This window comes from Argiope bruennichi, chromosome 1, assembly GCF_947563725.1.
Source record: "Argiope bruennichi chromosome 1, qqArgBrue1.1, whole genome shotgun sequence".
NCBI classification, from domain to species: Eukaryota; Metazoa; Arthropoda; class Arachnida; order Araneae; family Araneidae; genus Argiope; species Argiope bruennichi.
In genome coordinates, this window is record NC_079151.1 from 68,623,172 (window position 1) to 68,645,947 (window position 22,776).

Genomic DNA, 22,776 nt, shown 5'->3' on the forward strand with positions numbered 1-22,776 from the left:
GATTATTACGATTTTTTGTGAGTTTAAAAACAATTTTTAATATTGCAAAATTAAAAATATTAATTTTAATGCCAAGTATTTCTCTTATAGATTGCAATTTATAAAGATGTTTATTTATATGTTCTTCTATTTTATTTAAAATCTCAATAGAATTAGCATTGTTCCATTTTAAACAGTAATTTTTTAGAAAAGTTTTCTTTTAATTTTCAATTTAAATGAAATCTTTTTTTTTTTAATTTTTTCTGTAAAACACTGAATGTACGAAAGATTTATTTTTATTTATTAAAATACTTCGTAACGCAATATTTTTGGTTGATTAAATGAATACTTATTAATTAAAATATATTTAAGTTTCTAAAAAGTATTACATTATGAAAAATTTTAAAAATATGTAATGAAATCTCGATGACATTATTAGTTATTGCCAGAGATATTATAATCGAAGATTAGAATGTAATAATATAAACGAAATGACGATTTATCGAGGCTTATTAACATGTAAAAATTTACGAATATATTTTTATATATTTAAACTAGGGTTAATAACTTAAAAGAATGAAACGGCGGTTTGATGGAGTTTTGTATGTTTTTACATGTTATTATTTTATTAAAATTAAAAAAAACCGTTATGGAATAATTGGCTTTAATCTTTCATATTTCCGAAAAAAATTTATCCATTTTATTATATTTTATTTAACTTCACATTTTTAGCACGCCATAATGGAATTTTGCAAATGATTTTTCACTCACTTTCTGACGAAATAATCCCCTCAAATTTCGTTCGTGTTATTTGTACTTGTTGACAATAGAGTATTTAAATATTTTCTTTTCAGAACTTAATAAAATCATTAGGAATTAGAATACAAAGTAAATTCTGATTCCATGTGAAAAGTGCCAACCGATAGTGAATTTTTTAAAAAATGAAAAATTCTACAATATTTAGATTAATGAATCAGAAAATATACTTAAAAGTTATATTTAAAATTATTATGCACACTAAAATTTAGAAAATAAATTTTTAAATGGAAGTTTCAAAAAAATGTAAAAGCGTGAAATGAAGAAAATAATACTTTAACGAAACCAAACCATTATGAATATCAAGAAAGAAAATTCTTAAGCGTTTATTAAGTATCAAAATGCATTTATGGCATGCTTATATAAATCCAATTTGCATACAGTATTCCTCATATATTCAAAATTCAGTCTTGGTATATACATTTCTCAAATACCCTTTCAAATTGCTTAGTAATATAGATTTGATTTTCAAAATATGATCCGACTTTTATATCATCTTTCTCTGTGCATCTTCAAAATATTTAAAATCACTTACGAACAATTCAATTTTAATAACGACATTTAGACATCCATTTCAGGAAAATAAACCCACTGAGTCTGTTTTCCCCATCTCGCAACTCCAAACTAGAGCTGAGCTATAAAATTTCAGTGGAATAAATATTAAATTCCTAGATCTCGTAAATCGTTCGGTCTGTCAGAGAATTTCTGCAAAACTAGGAGGTAACGAGCAATATGCTAATCCCGGAACTTTCGCAGATGGATGTTCACTTTTCGTGCTTTCGCTGCGATTCACGGGAACGGGGGCAAGGATGGACGTGGTGGTATGCATAATACATACCCGCACGTGACTGTATTAAATTATAATTGAAGCAGACAGACCAGCAAAGGAGTGTGAAGGCAGAAAATATCAATGAAAAAGTGAGATAATTCTATTTTTAGTTTTCGGGAGAGGAGGAGAGATTTATTTGGTCTCGAATGAGGAAAAAGTTCGTTTAACTATTGTTCCGTCATTAGTTATTCATTTTTCAAGTAGTTTTATGCAAAATGCGAAAGTGGGACAACTTTTGTCTTTCGCGCACTAAAGCTGGCTTTGTTTTAACTGGTTGTTCGGTGCCGTGTGCTCTAACGATAATTCAGCTGTGTCATGCAAGGATAGTTAGAAAGATTTATTAAACTCACATTTGCTTGGGAAGATATTTTTTATACAACGAAACACATGACGTGAGAAGTGCTTTTTGTTTCGCACACATTATTGAAACCATATCCATGTATAGAAACAAGATATACAGGTGTGGATTTATTGTGCATTAGCAATTTTACCAATCAGACAACATCAACTTGTATTTATTTGTTTAGCTAAATTAATATTCCGTCTTTAAATAACACGAGACCTCATTGGGGACTAGCCTTATAATTTGATACCGTGATGGCTGACAAGAACATCTGAACCGAAAACTCCCCCCCCCACACACACACACACTCCCTCCTCCAGACTTACAAGCCGCGCTTACATAGACTGTGACTCTCCAAGTCGAAGTGAAAGTGCATTTATTTGTTTAGCTAAAGTAAAGTTCCTTCTTGAAATAACACGGGCACTCATTGGAAGTTAACTTTACAATACGATACCAGGTAAAACTGACAAGAACATATGAAATGACAACGCCCCTTCTCCAGACTTCCAAGCCACACTCATCATAGGTCGTTTGACACTCGATATCCGCGTGAAAGTGTATCAAGCCTACGCGATAGATATTGTGGAATCGAACCTAAAAACTTCCGGTCCCAACTTATAAGTCTTGCACAAACCAATTATAACTGAAATATCACGCAGATTAAAGGTCCAATACAAAGCTAAGTCAAATGTTACCTATGATATTTTAAAATGTTATTTCTTTATTTATTTATTTCATTTTCCAAAAATGGCATAGACTTGCTTTCATTCACACAAAACAAATTGCTTCCAAATTCTGAATTAGATGAGGAGTAATTCTTTATCAAATCCATGTCCAGAAATAAATCAGATCTTTATACAAATGTATATTTCATTTTTCTATATTCCATCGCATTTTGAAGGGCTTTCAAATTTTATATATTTTTTTATTGGAAAAAGAAATTGCACGACAAAGATCGATTTCTTAGTTTTAAGACAGTGTAAAAATTGTGTTTGTGCAAAAGCATATTCTGAAGTTATTCCTTGAAAAGCATCATAATTTAAACAATTTCCAATTAATCAAAAATATAATTTAAATCTTTAAAATAACTATGTAGAGTTAAACGCTTTACTGCTCTTCAAAGCGTATCTAAATAGCATCCCACAGCTGTTAATTCTAACTACAAAAGCACATATTTGCTTTTATTATTATTTGAGATAAAACTTTTGGTTTGAGATACGGTTCGGATTCAAATTCTCACAAATTACTACGAAGTCAATCTCCTTTCTATTTTACTGATGACTGCAATTTTACTGCGCAGCTGACGTTTCTGAATGATGTACGTAATGCTTTTAACGCATTCGAATTTATCTGTCTGGAAAATATACTAATTTATCAAAGAAGACAATTTTTAAGAATTTAATGAGATTTATATTAGAGACATCGACAGAAAATTTTTGAAATCAAAGCAATAAGAATAAAGGACTTTCTATCGTATTAAAGCATGCTTTAATATCTTTTCTTCCTTTTTTTTACATTAAACAAAATCATAAAAAATAAAATTAATAAAATAAAATTTTTTTAAAAAAATCCAAATATTTTTCTTTAAGAACGATTTAAAAAAAGTATTTCTTTTTTTTTAGAATCTGAATTATTTTTGTGCACGTTACTTAAAAAGAGATTTGTAAAAATATTTTATGTTTAATTGTATTTATTTTTATGCATCTTTTTATTAAGCAACATAAGAATCCAATCTTCTGGAAAGTGAACATTAAATTGTTTCCGTATTATTGATGATAAGTTTAAATACAAGATAAAGAGCTTTTTTGTAATCATGCTTACATCGTAATTTGTAGAAGAAAGTTTTTTTTTATCTCTTTTATAATCTTTATTTCTGTCCGAGAATCAATTTCTTAAACTTTTTCTCTTTTGTTGCCAATTAATATATTGAACTAAATTTACTTGTGATATAAAACTATTAAAATCACTTAATATATTGAGTTTTGTTTTCCTTTAAACTCATCATGACCATTTTCAAATACTTTTGGCTAATTTGAAAGTTACATAAATTATCTGCCCAACTAGAAACAAATAGTTTAAAAATATGTCCCGCACAATTCTTTAAAAATGAAATAATACTCATACCTGTGACAAAAGCAAATGTAGTACAATTTGGTAATGGGAAAAAACCTCTTTTAATAATAAAAACTGTAAAATTATTTAATTTTACACTAATACACTAATGAATAACCATTTATTTTACGATAAATGAATTTACTTTTTGAATATATTTTAGACCTCAATACTCAGTGTCATTAAACAAATTGATCGAAGATAAGGACTTTAATTTTCTCACGGAAGTATGAAGAATTACTAAATTAACATTAATACATTTGACAATTGAGTTATTAGTCTTGCTTGAAAAGTAGCATTAAAGAAAACATTAAAGAAGGATTGTTTTTTAAGTCAGCAGATATTATTAAATTTCTCTTTAATTTTGCTCTATTCTTTAGCGGCCTCTTTATAATTCGTCTAAATAATTAAAATTAATCCTAAGCAGGTTTGCCTATAAAATATAATAATACAGTCATATAATAATTGAAATTTTACCCCGTAATTTTTTTTTCATAAACTCCTTCATATCAATCCTCACACGACTAATCTAATAAAGGAATTACGTTTAAGGCAAGCACTTCTTTATCAAGAATATTTTAAACAATTTAAGCCTAGGTCTTCCTATAATTCTGAAATTAAAAACTAAACTAAAAACTGCAATTAACTATTAAACTGCAGTTTAAATACTAAACTGCAAATTACAAATAATATTTCATATATTTTTACTTCTGTAATAAAGAATTGGGCTCGAAATATCAACTATTCAATACTCTTTCCATCGGTTGTTACGACATGAAACAACTCCATGTAATTCTTTACATCCTAAATGCTCAACATTTGAATATTCCAAATTCAAGCATCCATTAGCTAACATTAGCTAATCGCTAAAACTCTTCTAGAACAAGTGTCCGGTAACGACACTGAAGTTGAACTTAACATTGTCGTCCAAGCTAGCGATGAATTAGCTTTGATTTTAACAGCAAATTACACAGTTTAATCGTACCTCAGAAGATAATTTGAATGCATAACATCACAGATTTGCTCCCAGTGGTTAAGTATTGAGACACCGGAAGAAAAAAAAATTAAGATACGCAGAATCCTTTCCCCGGCTGATTTAATTAAAGTGTTCCCAAGTTCGAAATTAGAGCACAAAAATAAAACTTCAGCTAACACTGCGGAGGCTGTTTCGTTGAGAGACCGTTTCTATGGCAACATAAAAATCTCAATTTTCAGCTATATTGAGCAGCATCCTATTCCTTTTCCCAGGAGAGCATTATCAAAGCAATCGTTGAACATCCGACCTTCCCTGAATGGAGCTGTTCTATTGTTAGGAGAAACAGGAAATGCTAAGGAATTAAGTATTGATAGGCCTTTTCAGAAGTCGAGGGGCTTCCTTCATTCTCTCGGTCGCTCTTTAATTAGCAAAATACTGAAAGGCTTAAGATTTTAATTATAAAATACGACTTTTTGAGACCGCGAGTAATCCCGGAACAAATTAAATGCCACTTCCTGTATCACATGTTGCTTTAATTGTTGATATATCAGAAGGTGCTCTAAAAAAGTAAGAGATGCGAGTTATATTCAATATTAAGAATATTTTGAACTGAAAATAGTCAAATTTTCTGATGTGCACACACGTTATTATCTTATATGAATCAAATTTGAATTAAACTTTTTCCTAACAATAAATAAATATTTTAAACAAACGAAAGGAAATATTTTAACTTCAGAACACACACAAAAAAAAAATTTAATTTTTGATATGGCAATATTCAGAGGTTAATTTTTATCTGTAAATTGCAATATGCAGGGTGACTGCTGAGTATCCTACGGAGTATGACATACTGCAAAATATTAAGGTAAGTAATGAAGACTATACAGTGGCCAATAAAGATCATAATGAAGAAAATATTAAAGTACCCATACAAAAAAAAACTCTAATAGCATATGAAATCATACAAGGACTTAACAGTTGCATTTTCGATACGACTATTGAAATGTTTCAATCTTTACAAAAAACAATCTTTACTCTTGAAATCTTTTCAAACAAAATTTCTCGCTCATGTCAGTGGTTAATTATAATTATACTTTCAGCATAATTATATACAGTAATAATTATACTTTCTTATTAATTGAAACAAAAGAATTTAATTTTAAGGTTTTCGCTTCATTTTTTTTTTCGAATATCTGAAATCTGATTATTTTGCTGAATTTTATAATAGATTATTATTTTTTATACAAGAAAGAATTTTTCATTTTAAATTTCTATTCTTCAATAAATTAATCCACATTCTCTTGAAACCTGGAAGTGAATAGAAAAATGGAAAGCCAGGATTTATTCCCCTTGAAATAGAATTTAATAATTTCATTAAGAAAACAGGAAATATGCCTTAAGGCTCTTAAATTAATTCAGAAAGTCAAGCAGGGCAACTAATTTATTTTAGAAGAATCCTTGAACAGAAATTCTCCCGAACAATTTAAACTACAACTAATTATGTGATTATTCCTTTCTCTAGAATATTCTGTTTCCCCTTTTAAATTGTTTATTCTTCAAGAGAGTTACGATTTGTTGTTGCCACACTTTATTTACTGCTAATAAATATTAACGAAACAAGTATCAATTCAGTTTTTAATCTTGTCTCTAAAATTCCCTTCATGTTTAAACACAAATAAAATCTTGACACTATTTTCTCTTTAATTGTTCCAGTTCAAATCAAATGAATACTTGAAACTTTTCGTTTGTAGGTTTATTTGCATTGCAATTAAGAAAGTTAAATAAGAAAAGCTTTTATGTTTTCCTTGTCTATTTTTTTCGGAATGTTAGTCAATACATTAGGGTCGACTAGAACTTAATCTTATCAGAATATTTAACTAACAGTGAAAAAATACATCTTAATTTTGAACTATATAAAAGTTAAAAAGTCAGAAAATCTGATTTTTTAAAGTGAAATTTAAACAAAAACCTATTTTAATATAAGTATTAACTATTAAAAAGAATAACAATATTTTTATTGAGTGTTTGAAGATTTAAAAATCAATGAAAACCATTTTAAATTAGGAAAGATGGAAATATGGAGAAACGCAATACAAAAAACGGTTATTTAAAATGTAAATTTTTCCAAGAAAGGATTTCTTCTTTTTCTTCCAATTTTATTTCTTTCCACATTATACAAAATTTTAATTCATTAATACATTGCATACAAATACATTAAGCTTCTATGAATTATCGGGATGTTTAAATTGGTGATCTTCTAAACCAATAGCAAAAATTGTTAAATACAGCTTTTAAAAATCGTTTGTATCCAGATAAAGCTGATTAAAATTCTCATGAAAATTTCCAAACGATTTCTCAATTCAGAAAGGAATTATACAAATAAGAATGAAAAATCAACAAATTCTCTTGAAGTTTTTAAAATTATGCAGGTTTTTTTTTCATAATTTAAATTAAATCTATTAGAATGTGTTTTCGATATCGTATTAAGTGTCCTCAAAAACAGATACAGAAATTTTTAATACTTTTGCTCCAGTTAGTCGCGTCAGATAGGTCAGTTGAAACACTAAGGTGTCCCATTTTCGATCTGGGCGTATTTTTCATTATTCAGCTGACTATTATCAATTTTTGTCTTTAGTGCTTAAAATTGTAAGTGATAACGGTATCTTATGAACGTAGCGATATACTCCATTTTAAATATTTTATAATAATCATTCCTTTTATACTGAGAATTCAATTGAAACTTTTTTTTTATTTTCTGAAACCTTTGTTATATTACAGAATATTTCCACGACAAAGATAATATTAATATAACTATTTGAATAAAAAAAAGAAGAAATAAAGTAACAATCTGAATGATTAACGTAGCGGTTATTTGAATTTTGTTAAAATGAAAGGGAAAAAAAATCCCCGAGATAAGTAAACAGTGGATAAACTTTAAAAACTTAATAGTGCTGAACATCACTGTAACAACAACTTTAGAAGCGGTCATATTTTTGCATGAGAACTTCTCAATAATGGCATGGGACTTCATTAACGTAAACAGGTGAAACAGTTGCGCTTCTTACACATGTAATTCCTTCGCAGTCTGATAATTGTCAAGAATCCATTTAAGTTTTTTACCATGTCATTCCTGTGAAAGAAGTGATACATTCGATCAGACTGCAAAAAAAGCAGTGTAACACAGCTTGATGGAGATGTATGCGTCTTATGTAAAAAGTATCCATCCGATTTAGCATGAAAGCTTTTTCATCCTTTCCGCATCTTTCAAAAACTTTTTTTTTTCATCAGCACCACTTGTGCAACCGACTGTATCGACAGTTATTGATCATCTGTTACCATTTCCTTACTTTTGATTCCCAATAACTTTTGAAATCACCTCTCTGCGCTTGACTGGAATGTCGGATGAGGTGTCTGCAGCGAACATCCAGCGTGTAAAGAGGGACACTCCACAGATAGCGTGCCATAGACAGTTGATAGGTTGTGGTGAAGAGAGGGTGGGTGGGTGAGGTCATTCTAGCGTGAAACACGAACAACTTACTGCTGGAAAGGGGGGGGGGGAGAGTGAAAAAAAATAGAATCAACAAAAAGAAGAACTCGATCATCCTTCTGGGGATTGATGAGGAGGGTTTATTGTCGAGTGGAATAGTCTGTCGTGTTGCATCGTCTCTGGAACAGCTGAGTTGTGCAAAATGAAGGATTGGGATATATCGGTGCCTTACTTGTTGCCAAGAATTTTATCTTTTAAGAAGAGGAATAACACTTTGCCGGCTAAACTACCGAAAGTAAACTTTTATTTTGATATTTTAAAGATTTTCTTTTTTTTAGATTAACTATTTGGAATTTAAACTGATAACTTGAATAATTTAATGCCATGCATTTTACATATTACTTAGCTGAATTATGAATTTCTTTTTAACATTAAATAAACAAATATGTTAGAGAAATGTTAACAAGTATTAATAATTAACGATTATTATTTTTAAATTAAGATTTTCTTTAAAGACATAATTTAGAATATGCTTTACTAAATATTTAATGGCATGAGTCTTATCTTTCTATAATTTTGTTTTGTGTTTCGAAAAAAAAAAAAATGTATGCAAAAATATCAAATAACTAAAAGAATTGTGAAATTCTAAAATCACTATATAAGTTTGTTAAATGAAAAAAAGTAGCAATTTAAAATGCTATTTTATATTAAGATCAATTGTAAAAATAAATTAACAAATAATCTATATAACCGATTTTTCACAATTAAATTGTAATGTAGTATGCTATAAAATAAAAATTAATTTTTAAATAATGAAGCAAATCAGCAACTCAAGAAATTATTCTCACTCAAGATTTTAATTTATATCCGATTTATATAATTTGAATCTTAAGTAATGAAGTCACTTCATGTGATATTGCAATCCCATGATAAATATAATAATGCCATGTTGCCTCGTATAATATAATGCACATGCATCCATCCTTAGCTTTTTATGCCGGATTTTAATTGCTTCATTTCGTGCTAATATTTTTAAGCAGAAAATGCGTTATAATTGAGATGCTGATTGTTTTAATACAAAAGTGAAAACTTAAAGCTTACACTTTTTTTAATTACTGAATTGAATACTAGACTGTTAAAGTACGAACATTTTAAGTCTAAATCAGATTGTTTTATATTCTAAAAATTCACCGCAACATATTGGTATTCATTTTCACTCACTAACATTAAAAAATAAACTATAATGTAATAAATTATTTACGTAAAATTTACGAATAATATTATAAATTCTATGAATCATTCATATAGATTTAGATAAATCTGATAATGTTAACGAATATCAATGATTAAGATGTAAAGAAAAAATAATATCAAAATTTTACATAAACAAGACAAAGAAAATTTAAAGATCTAATGAAGAAGATTCTAATTTTAAGATTATATCAACAAAGAAAATGTGAAAAATTACCAATTATTTCAATCAACCAAAGAACTGCCCTTATTATTTACTAGTGAGTAGTACATAATGTGAAATGCATTTCAAATATGAATTAGCGAGTATGATTAAAAGCAGCATATAACCATGATTGGATATCATTAATAATTTTTCTATATGATACTCTTTTCTCCAAATGATATTTCAGATTTATTAAGATTTGTAAGTAACTTTTACCCTCAATAATACATTTAAAAAAACAATAGAACATTCTCCATAACATCAATAAAATTGGAAGAACATGTTCTTTATAAATATTTGGAACTCTTATCATCCGTTGGCATGAATTAATTAGATATAAATCAGTAACATTTGATTAAATGCTTTCAATATAGATCACTTCTCATTCAGTTAGTTTTGGTGAAATTAAATGCTCTGATTTAAACATTTGTAATTAGTTCTGAATTCGTGGAATGATGTGATCTAAATCTAAAGCCGATTAAGTGAGTTTAATTGAATCTATAGAATACATACGAGGAACTCAAATGCAAGCTTTATGTTTCACTAAGGTAGCAAATGGCTATTATTGTATTCAATCAACGTCAAACTGATTATCATATTGATGTTCTGTAGATTTAGTACATAGAAGCAATTATGATAAGATGTTGTATTTGATAAATTAAATTATATTTCATTGGATTCTCCGATATGCAAGAAAATAATCTTTTAAAAAATTGTCTTATAACTAATTTAAAATTATAAGCAAATCCTCTTTAGAATGCTGTCCAAGCAGCCACTCCCAAACGGCGTAGTTATGAGTAGCAATGCTCAGCTTCAAAATGACCATAATCATTTTGATGTATTATATGATTTCAAAAATCAATTATAAATTCTTTAAAATTCTTAAAATCCAGCTTTTAAATACCTGAGAAAAACTTAATGGTAATTACAGCCTTTAAATATTTTATTACAATAAACCTTTTATAATAATTTTTTTATACATTGAACCATATACTTTCATCTTCCTTGACTTTTTATATAAAGCATATAACAATTAAAATATAATTCTTGTTATTTGACATGTTGCGATATTTTATATTAATTTATTATACTTCATAGAAATCAAAATTAGTAGCTTTATTACAATACTCCAGGATTTTTCCCTCTTTCCATAAGTTTACAAAAAAATGCTAAAATTTTAATTTTGTATTAAATCATTATTTAGCTAAATTTATTAATTATTAAATCAAAAACGAAATAACAATGTGAAGAAAATTCATTTCATTCTAAGAAGTTTAAAACAGAAATGAATAAAAATAGAAGGGTTGTTAGCAAAACGAACTACAAACAAACGATGAATTAAATACATAATGGTAGTAATTTTCAAACCAAGTTCAGCATGCGGCATTAATCAGTAACTTTTTGGAAAAAAAAATTCTTTTACCAAAGATTTCTTTTTTAAACAATCTGTTAACTTTTTAATTCATAACAGTTGGTTATCTCGAAAGATTTTCTTCACTTTTTCGTGAGATATAAAAATTAATAATTCTTTTAGCAATCAAGAATGTAATTATCTTTTAAGTAGTACCTGAGACATCAGATAAAAATTGTTAAAAAATTCATTAAAAAATATCTTAATAGTAAAATTTAATTCAGTTAATTCCTTTTAAATGCACAAATTCATCAAAAGGACATTTTAAATGTTAGGGAATAAAATCAGTTGATTGGAAAACCAAATGAATGTAATTATTGAAAATAATTGTATTATTTTTTTATCTACAACATGAATTCGTTTAATATTATACTTACCTAAGAATGCTATTACATCTGTAAATTGTGATTGTTTCATTTATTAAATTCGTCATTCGTGATGTTTTTGTATTTATACTTAGCTCAAAATATTGCATTTGAAGAATGCTGATTATATTTGTAAATTGTTTGTTAAATCCATGTGATATAATTGTTTATTTTTAGCCTTACATTAATTCACTATTTGTTAAATTTTACATTTATACTAATTAAAAACCCAATTGAGTTTTGAACCTGACTTATAAATATAATGAAGAATTAAATGGTGTTAATTTCTACCCATGTAAATTCACACGCCAATTTCTGAAGCTTGCATTTGAGAGGACAGTTAAATGGCTTGATTTTCATGCTACTGTGGGCCTCATATTAATTAATTCCACAATAATGTTAATCATTTCGCTAAATCCCCATAATATCAAAAAAATTGAAATTTAAATTAAAAGTTAATATTTTAAAAAAAGAAAATAAGTATAAAACGGTAATTTGGTTTATAAATAGCAATTTCAATTATCCATTTTATTATCCTTCAGAATCATTTTGATGTTTATATTTTCATTATGATTATAAACCCTAGTCCATTGAAACATTTTTTAAATTATATTTTATATAACAATATATTGATGCGCTAATCTCAAGAAAATTGACAAATTCAAGAAGATATTAAATAAAATAGTTAATTTTAGATTAATAGAAAGGAAATAACTAATCAAAGCATTCATTTTCATATTAGACCCAACAAATTGTAGGTAAACTAATATTAATATAAACGTAATTATTATAACGCATTAGTTTTTCTCTGAACCACAAAATTAGTGATAAACAAATAAAGAAATAACTAAATTACAAATAGCCTTGAATATAAAACCATTTTCGAAACATTTTTAAGAAAATTATCGAGATTTTAAAGGGAATATATAGAGATATAAAAAAAGTCATATCAATTTTTTTTTCTTTACTAATGTTCGAATAAACGATATTAATATGAAGACTCAACAATCACCTGGCAAATTATCTTATCTCTTTATTTTTAAAGAAATGTAAAGAATATATTTATTCAAAGAAATAGATATATACATTCATAGTAAAGATACGCATACAATTTTATCAATTTTTAAATGAAGTTAGGAACGCTCTTGCGAAAAATATGTTAACCTTCCTGTGTGCCCTGTACATACAAAACTTTAGAAATATTTAATACCCTTATTACTTGAAAACTCGTAATTCCAGGCTTCTAAGTAGAAAATGGGAGACTTAAAAAGGAATCGAGAAGGTTATTAAATACATATTCATTACTTTAGAGTCAAGAAAGTTCGGAACTTAAAAAATACTTTTACACTCATTAAAATCGTATCTTTCCATCTTTAGCATAGTTTATAAATATTTAATGATTCCCTATTTTTAAAACGCTGAACAGGAAATAAAAGAGTTTAATTTGAATTCGTATTTACATTATTTGAAGTGCTCATGGAGTAAGTCTTAATAACTACAGGTTTTTTAAAAAAATGGACTTGGGGGAAGATGAAAAGATAACATCAAAAAGTAATAATCTATATTCAGTTTTATCAACCTCATGATAATTTAATAAATTCTTTTTATGTTCTTTATACTGTAATATCCAATTTTTATTAAATTTATTGGAATAAATAAAAGCTAAATTATAAAAAGAATAAAAATGCAGAATAATCATAAGCTAATTTCTCTTCTGTTGAAACCGAACTTCATAAATAGACTGAGGAAAGGATAGAAAGACTAATTTCTAAATTATTTTTTTAAGTACCAATTGCAACTAATGCAAAATCTTGCATATAAATAAAGTCAATGCAGTGAAAATGTTGCACGGGGGACAGAGAATCTTAATGTTAATAAATAAAAGATAATATTCTTTAAACTTTATAGCGCATATTATTCAAACAACATTTCGACATGAGTTAAATTTGCAAAATCAATTAAAATATTCATCGCACCGATAGTGCCAAATAATCACCTATCGGTGACCAATAAATATGTGTGCTTGTGCGCGGGGGGATATATATTTCCTTATGCTCTGTAGTTTGTATATTAATTTTAGTTGGTTTCATTCCGTTCATTAACTTTAGCTGCAGATATCTCTAAGTAGAAAACGGTATTTTAAGGCTACTCTCTATAAAGATGTCACGAATTTATTAACCACTTAACTGTTTTTGACGAGTATACTCGTCATGAAAAAAAATACATTTTGCGTTATGAGGAGTTTATTCGTCAGGAGTAATAAGTAGTGACAATGCGCAGTTTGAATTGCAATTTTAGTAAAAACTCAGACATATTCGTAAATTTCAAGATGTTTAAAATATTTTGAGGCCGAGTCGAAATCAAAGGAACAAATAAAAGTTAATAAAAAACACGTATATAATATGAATTGTTTTTCTTAAATGTATCGCTATGTTGTATAAGTCATCCAATTTTTTTTTTTTTTGCTTCTTTTTGTTTATATGTAAAAAAACGTATGTTAGCTTAAGTAAATAAGTAAATGCGATTATTGAAATAAAAAAATAAAAGTCTTTTCATTACAACATAATTTCATATTACACATACTCTGTGTTTCACGAGTATACTTGTCGCTAAACTTTTTGCGACACAGTTTAGATATACTTTTTCCGAAAAGGTCGAAACAGTTAACGAGTTAAGCTCCGTCATTGTCAAGTAATTTTAAAACAGACAAAGCAAGCGAATCAAAACTAAGAAATTATAATTGAAAATTGACTACATATAGCATATAATTTTTTTATGAAAAGCTTTAACGAATTTATATAGTTAACTTCATTTCAAATTAAATGCCATGTTTTAATCTCAAATTGTACAGATTAATAAAAACTCAAAAGTCATTAAAATACTATACTGTTCGTTTCAGTATCCCGAGACGACCAATTTTCGACGTTTCTATCTCACTAAGAGGTGAGACGTGAAAGGATGAGCGCATTTTCAGAATTCGTCATTTTTTGACCTTGATTTCTGCCCTATTAGATACTTTTTCGTTCAATTTTATCACGTGTATGCGAGCATCGTGCTGTTCCTAAACATATTAATTGAGTCCGCGAGTAATCCGAGTTTACTTTATTGATAAATGTAAACATCTCCTCCTTTCATCTTTCCTCTTGCCCCTATTTTCACGAATTAAACCCATCCTAACGTATGCGCAAAAGCACAGAGGGTTTTAGAATCCGTTGGCAAACATTATATAGAAAATTTTAGTGAATGTATTATATAAGCCACTCCATTTCGAAAAAAAAACACGATTCATTTACTACTTAAAATAACAAAAAGAAATTCATTATGAATTTTTAAAAAATAATATTAGCTTTAAGAATCATAATACAAATGGACTAAATTCTTAATATGGGTTTAAAAACATAGGATTCTTTTTATTAGACATACACAAGTAACATATAGGATTTCTTTTTTATTAGACTTACACAAGTACGGTAGAAAATCCAATTGTAATACCCAGAAATGATTTGCTATCATCTAACGTCGAAGGAAAAGATCTTCAAACGTGACTCCGCGTTTAGTGTGATGTGGGTATGGTTGTTCTTGAATAATAGAAAATTCAATACAATCCCGTTTTTTCTCTGAGAAAAACTCATTTGGGATATCGGATGTGATTGCCTCGTACTAAACTAGAAAAAAAATTCTGCTTTCTCCAGGGAAAACATACCTTTTTTCCCTCCGTGGAAGATTTAACCAAGAGAAATCTAAAATGCAAATGGATTCGTCAAGGAAAATCGTCTGTACTTAAAGGGCATTTGATTACCCCACCCCCACTCCTAGCTTAACAAGACGTATTTTTTTTACAAAGCTAGAGAGGAGATCTTTTACTTTTCGTTGTTTTAAAGAACTTTCGATCTGTTCCTTTCTCGTTAACTTTCAATTCAAAATTCTAGGGAGATTTTTTTAAATCCGAGATTATAATTAAGGAAGAAAAAAAATGTTTTTTTTTTAAATCTATCAAAGAAAAACATACTTACAAAACGTTTAAATCATTAATCACTTTGATTTCACGAGTAAGAATTCGTTTTTATCAGTTTTTTTTATTTTACATAATAGATAAAACTTGTTTAAAAATTATCACGTCATTAAGAATATTTGCTCAAGCATAAAACAAAACTCATAAGCTACATAATATTCTAAAATAATTCGCATGATAACGCTTTTGCCGATGTACATTAACATATAAAGGTGCATTATTTTTCTCTTTCTTTTTTTCGTATTACGTAGTTTAACTTATAATGCATTTTTCATGTATAACGTGATCATGTATTGAATCTATTGCTCTATGTTGGCCTCCTGATTCAAAATTTCAGGACAAATTAATGCTCACATAAAAAATAATTGTACAAAAAATGTTTACAAATTATTTTCTATAAACTTTTTTTATATATAAATTTCATATATTCATTTATTTTTATTTAAATATCATTCATTTTATTTAGAATTTTCTAATTTAAACCAAAGCTGTATGAAATAATCCTAATCTTATCCTAATAAGTATATCCTAAAAAAACCGAAATATTTAGTAAACAAACTATTCATTGATTGAAGGAATATATTCAATATCCAATTCTACATTCAAAATATTTTAAACCTTTTTCGAATATAAATGAATTACGCCATTTCCCTCAGACTAAGAGAAGAATAACACGTGCTTGACTAAAGAAAACAGTTTTCACCCAACCCGAATATGTAACTGCGCAAAGATCGTTATTACAGGGTATAAAATTTCCTGTGGCGGAAAAACAAGACTCCGGTTTTTAGATATCTGAGGTCAAATTACCTGTCAATATTTCCTAGTGCCTCCCATTCAACATATTCTCATGATCTCGCCTTATTTGACTTTTTCTTTGAATAAAGGAGTAACGAATTCTCAAATTCTGAGGAAATGCAGTGACGATGGATTAGAGGAAGTGGTTAAATGAAGCCTGTAATCCCTATTTTCTTCTTACTCAGTATCATTACTCAGAGTATAATTTCATAACAAACACTAAAATAAACAACATAGCACTAAATAATAACACTAAAATAACTAAACACTAAATAAATATATGAATAAGTCAGTAATAATACTAATTTAAGAAATAATTGATTATTAATAAATAAATAACTATAAATAAATTCGTAATAATATAAAGTAACTAAATGAATAACATCTATATATCATTCTTCCGAACATTTTGAATATAGCTAGCTATATGTGATTAAAATATTTAAAACAAAACTAATCATTAAAAAATAATAATATGCAAGTACTCGTAAGTGCTAGGCTTGAAAAAATTAAGCTTTGATTTAATAAAATAACTACGTAATAAAACATTTTAATTCAGATTTTTTTTTAAGTTTAGAAAGAGTTGCTCTTCTATAATGCTGTCAAATTCAAAATTAATCATTAGATCCATTTTTCAAAAGGAAAATGAGTTTGACTTTCAAAATAATGATGACAGTCGGAATTCTATTTGAAATGAAGAATGGAGCTCTCCATTGTAATGGTGTCATGTTCCCATTTGCTTTCTAAACAAGCTCCTCTTTTTTTCCCCAAATGAGATTTTTCTGTCTGTCACAACATTTTGAAATTTTTGGAAAGAATAATATAACCACCGATTCTGCAATTGATTAAATGTCACTTTAAAATTATGAGAAATTATTTTTATGAAAATAATTCGTAATATTTTTACGAAAATTTTTTACCATCAAATCTATTTGGGTTTTTTTATAAAAATTAAACTGTTACTTATTTATCTCATTTTATTTCTGGTTTGTTTTAAATGCAGTTTTAAAAAATTACCTGCTTAGTTTCTTATTCTAATATTATTTATACATCGCACAAATTTTTTTATGCGTAATAAAATACAATAACTCTTTCAAATTAACAATTTCATTCAAAATTTAAATTTTTAATTCGTAAATTTGCACTGAAATGCAGGGACGGTATGATTTTTACCCCGTCTATTTTCACTTCTTTAGTTTTTAAGGTTATTATCTATGTTTTTTTTTATTTATTTATCGATTAAATACATTCAAAAATCCAAAAAATTTGAACATAGAAATATATTATGTTACGGTAAATCATAAGGGGGGGGGATAGGAATCTTATTCAATCAATTATTGAATAAGATTTGATCTAGTTTCTAACTTTATTTTTAAAGGCTTATGATGATATACTTAACGTATAGTTTTGTAAATATGAATGCGCTTCGTTGGTATATTATCTATAATTTGTAATATGCGTGATTTAAAAATCGTTCAAAATGCCAGACCATTGGTTCTGGAGCTACCAAATTTGACTCATCTCACAAAGAAAGAGCTTCTGAAAATTTTAATTAAATTTTTAGTTTAAACTTAAACAAAATTCAAAAGTTTTTCCTCAATAATTTTGAAACAATTGATTACACAAAAACCACCTCTACAACACCTCAAAATTCAAAAATAAAATTTCCAGTGACAGCAATTTCATTTTCATGTAATTGTTTCTCTAATCTGAATAAATTTTTAAATGCATTTTTAACTATATCTTGCAACATTTATTTATTTATTAGAATCATACGCAAGTGCTTTATGATGATATTAAATACATTTTTCGTTCACGTTATCACCGATATATGGGCTAAAATATGTATGTAAACATATTTTAGCAGATGCGTGGCCGAAAAGAAAAGATTCTTAAAATTTTAACTTCGCTTTATTTCATGGAATTTATTTACGGGATTCGTAATAATTTTCATATAATTTCAATTTAATATAATTTTCTTTTAAAGATTAAGCAAAACGTCAGTCTACATCGCGGCTCAAGAGTAAAAGAGACCGAAATTTATTCCCTTCAATGATTTTACCATAAGATTCTGATAGGGATTTCTTTGACAAATCGATTTAGGAATGGGAATCTTAGGTATCTTTAAAAGAGCATTTTGTCCTTTCATTAGAAGCGTGAGAATACACTGAGATCAGCAATTCTACAGAGCGCGTGTAGAATAAATTAAAAGGTGGGAATTGGATCAGGAAATAAGAACACATTTTAGAATGAAATTAACATGTGCTAATTTAAGGAAAATATTTATAATTTATTACTTATTTTTATAAATTAGAAAAATAATTAGGATTTAAATTTGATATATATATATATATATATATATATATATATATATATATAATTAAGAGCAAATTTTAAAAGTAAAATAAAGATAGACGAATCAAGCCCAAAATTCAACACTCGACTATGTTTTGAAATAGAAATTCGATTCTTGTTTTTTGTTTATTTAAACCTAAATAGCATACTTTTTAATTAGCATATTGATATTCATGACATAGCTTGTTATTTTTAGAAGGAAATTTTATATGTATCGTTTGATTAAACACGTTTAATATAAAAAACATTAACGTCTGAAAACGAAGATATATTCTTGATCTTGTATAAAATAAGAGCTATAAAATTATAAATCCCATGGGTAAAAAATGAATTCTTATATCTTTTAAAGTATTTTTCCGTTTTGAATAAATGAGAGAATTTTAACCAGTTATAAATGCTTTTTTAAACTATAGAATGGGTCTTTTATAAAATAGTCAGAAACAAACAGAAAAAGAAACATTTTTAAATTGGATTTCTTTTATCAACAATTTATTATTTTTTCTGAAGCATTGATTATCTATGAGGAATTCAATGTATATTATAAATGTATATAAATTTTTTTTTCGAGGATTCCTTTTTCCCATGTCGTCAATAGTCCCCGTACAAAATTTGGTGGTTTTACGGTTGATAGTTCTAACTACAGAGGTCTCTCAGAATCGTCACTTAAAAAAAACCACCCTGTACTTTTAAAAAAATGTAAGAAAAGCAGCTCAACTAAATTGATTTTCTTTATTAAATAATGTTTAAATAAGTTCATATACATTAAACATTTCTGCTATAGTTATTGAAATAATTCTGCAAAAGAGAATTAGCTTTAGAGGAAACGATACTTATTTTTTGTTATCAGAATCTTTTTAAATTTTTTTTGTCGTTACATTGAATTCTCATATATAATAATAATGCGAATCTTAGACGCATTAAATAAAAGAATACCATGGAATAATTTGACATAACATACTTCTCAATGCTTTGTAAAATTATTCGAACAGAACTTTCAAAGAATCATGAATATTCCAATCCCTTAATAAAATCTTCCGACATCTCTTCTTATTCTAAACTGATTAAACTGTTGCTAAGCAACTTCCATTTCTAAAGGAAAGAATCCTCATTATTAAATCTAAGATGCAGCAGTGTATTATTTTCCTTTGCTTTGCTACGAAATTGGATTACCGCCAGAATAGAAAGAAGAAAATTTTTTTTCTCGATGTGTTAAAAGAAACAATTGTTCAGGGAAGGAAATATGCGAGAGAGAAAACGTTAATGATTTCGATTTTAAAAAGCAAACGATGTATAAAGAAGAAAAAAACTTCGACTTCTATGTCAAACTAACATTTTTTTTTATCTTAGATTTCGTCTGACATTAATTCTTTTTTTCATTTCTAATGAATCTATCCGTTTTTAAAGAAACGACGATTAAATAGTTTGAAACTAATTTTCTAGTATATTAATGAAAAAATACTAGGATTAATGCATTTTTAAGAGCATTTGTTACAGCGACTTTTTAATGAGTTTGTTTGCTAAAGTTTTTCTTCCTTTTTAATTTTTTTTTTTCCTTGTTTTAAAAATGTTTGATCTCCAAATTAGCCTTCGTTTAACAATGCATTTGGAAATAAATTAAATACAATGAAATGTGAGGGTTTGTTTTTTCCAAGACTTTCTTTTCTTCGTTTCTTTTCTATTTTCATTCTAGAGGAAACATGAAATTCTTTTTCATTTTTCTACATTTGCGAACCATAAATTTAAATTATGGCATATAAAGACTAGATTTTATAGCAAGGAAATATTTTAGCATATACTCTTCTTTTTATGATAATAAATATACACTGTTGAAAAAATCTTTCATTTTTATCAATACACTTGCATTAATGATCACTATAAAGCAGAATGATTCGAAACTAAACGTTTTTCACTCAAAAAAATTCAAATAAATCATGATTTTTTAATATAAAAAAACAGCTTTATATTAGTTATAGCCTTACAAAAAATATCTTTTTATTAGAAAAGAAAAAGGAAAATCATATTACCAAAATTTATAAAAGGCATTCACATTTAAATAAACTTTTAATTAATACATAAAAAATTACATATGAATTTAAGGCAAACCACATTTTTTCTTTGAAGTTTAAATTCTTGATAATCAAAATAAAAACCTAAGAAATCACAACAAAAATTATAAAATTCGTGCAATTGCCTTACAATATTTTTTTTCTGATAAGATATTATTTTAAGAAGATACACACTATATTTAAAACGAAAATATTAAGAAAAATGCATCATAATTCTTTTTTTAATTATTCTTCGAATTCTTTAATGTGTATTTTTTCGTGTTCTCGTATTTGTCAAGTGAAACAAGAAAGCTTTTCTTTTAAATATAACAAGAAATAAAAAAAAAATAAAAAAAATGTAACCTTTATAATTTGACATTTACAATAAAAAAAATTTATCTAAGACATTTTTAATCAGAGGTTCATACATTCACTTTTAATTATTCTCTCTTAAGGAACAAATTTTAATTTTTGACAGCCGACGATATTAAATCAGTGTTGTTTCAGCTTTGGATATAAAAGTCATAGAAATATTCTGGTAATCAGCTAAATGAATTTGCTTATGTAATTTGCATATCTTTGTTGTAAAAGCTATGACAATGGAATCAATTCACTTATATTCCAATAACATGACAAATGTAACTGGGCATTGTATATAATATTAAACTGGTCGCTGTCTTATGCTTTGCTGTGAAGCCATGGTCCATTTTCTTCCTGGAATATGTACCCTATAATTAAAGGGACGACACGCATTTTACATGCATCATCTATAGTGGCGGATTCAAGTATTTTATGATCCTGAGCAATGTACATTATGGGATCCCTCATTTAATAAAATGATGGATTTAGTTTCACATTCAGCACATCTTTAACATGTTAATGATTTATTTAAAGTTAACATTTTTTTTATTTGATTAACTTTATGAATATGTATTTGTTTTTATTTATTCCGGCCCAAGACAGGCATCCATGTTTACACACAATATTTTGTAGGCAGATATTGCTTTTTATAAATATTGTAATAACTAAGAAAGCGTAATGAAATAGATAGGAATCTAATTATACTTGATAAAGTGTTAATATTATCCGAATATTTTATCATTCAAAGAATTGGTATTTTTTACGATCTTAGTAAAATTAAGGGGTTTTTTTTAATATATTGGCTTGTCGCCCCCTCTCAGCCTAGTGGCCCCAGGTTGCGCAGTTGGAAATCTGCCGATGATTACCTGAACATAAATTTACTTGAATTCTAAATTGGAACCACAATAGCTTATAACAGAATATCGGGATTACCTAATCGGTAAGTTGCCAATTCGAGACTAGATTCCTAAGAAAGATCCATGATATATAATGGGTCTTCGTCTATAACGAATACGGCGAGTTCAGATGTTCGCCTACTAGTGTGAAATGGGAGGTGGTACGGAAAAAGTCGTCATGTGTCGATCTCATTATCAAATCATGGCTTAAAATTAGAAATTTCATTTCAAAGTATTCGTAATGTAACATGAAAGTTGTCGTTAAGATAACTAAACGAAATTGAATTATTCTAATTTAATGAAGAGCTTCAGTTTTATATTGTTGTCACATTTCAAAGTAAATTATATTTGTCATTTTTTTTTTATTTCATTGCTTTTAAGTTTTTATAATTTCCGGTTGTTATTCAAATCTTTAACACTTGTATCTGCCAACAAGCATAAAATAAATTTTCTAAAAAAGTATAATAAATTGTTTTAATGGAAATGATTTATATTTTTTTTTAAAAAAATTAAATTCTTGCCAATAAGCATCGATTATT

General features: G+C 27.1%; 1 protein-coding gene across 2 annotated transcripts in view; it reads left to right on the plus strand.

Moving 5' to 3' along the window:
- Positions 1–22,776, plus strand: part of LOC129971243 (uncharacterized) — a 148,023-nt gene that overhangs the window by 91,780 nt on the left and 33,467 nt on the right. The window contains exon 1 of one of the 2 annotated variants that reach the window (XM_056084840.1): positions 8,709–8,837. The exons of the other annotated variant lie outside the window; for it this stretch is intronic. Coding sequence (XP_055940815.1) covers positions 8,745–8,837 — 93 coding nt within the window. The 5' untranslated portion in view covers positions 8,709–8,744. Of the gene's footprint in view, positions 1–8,708; positions 8,838–22,776 lie in introns of those variants that run through there. 2 annotated transcript variants of the gene reach the window in all.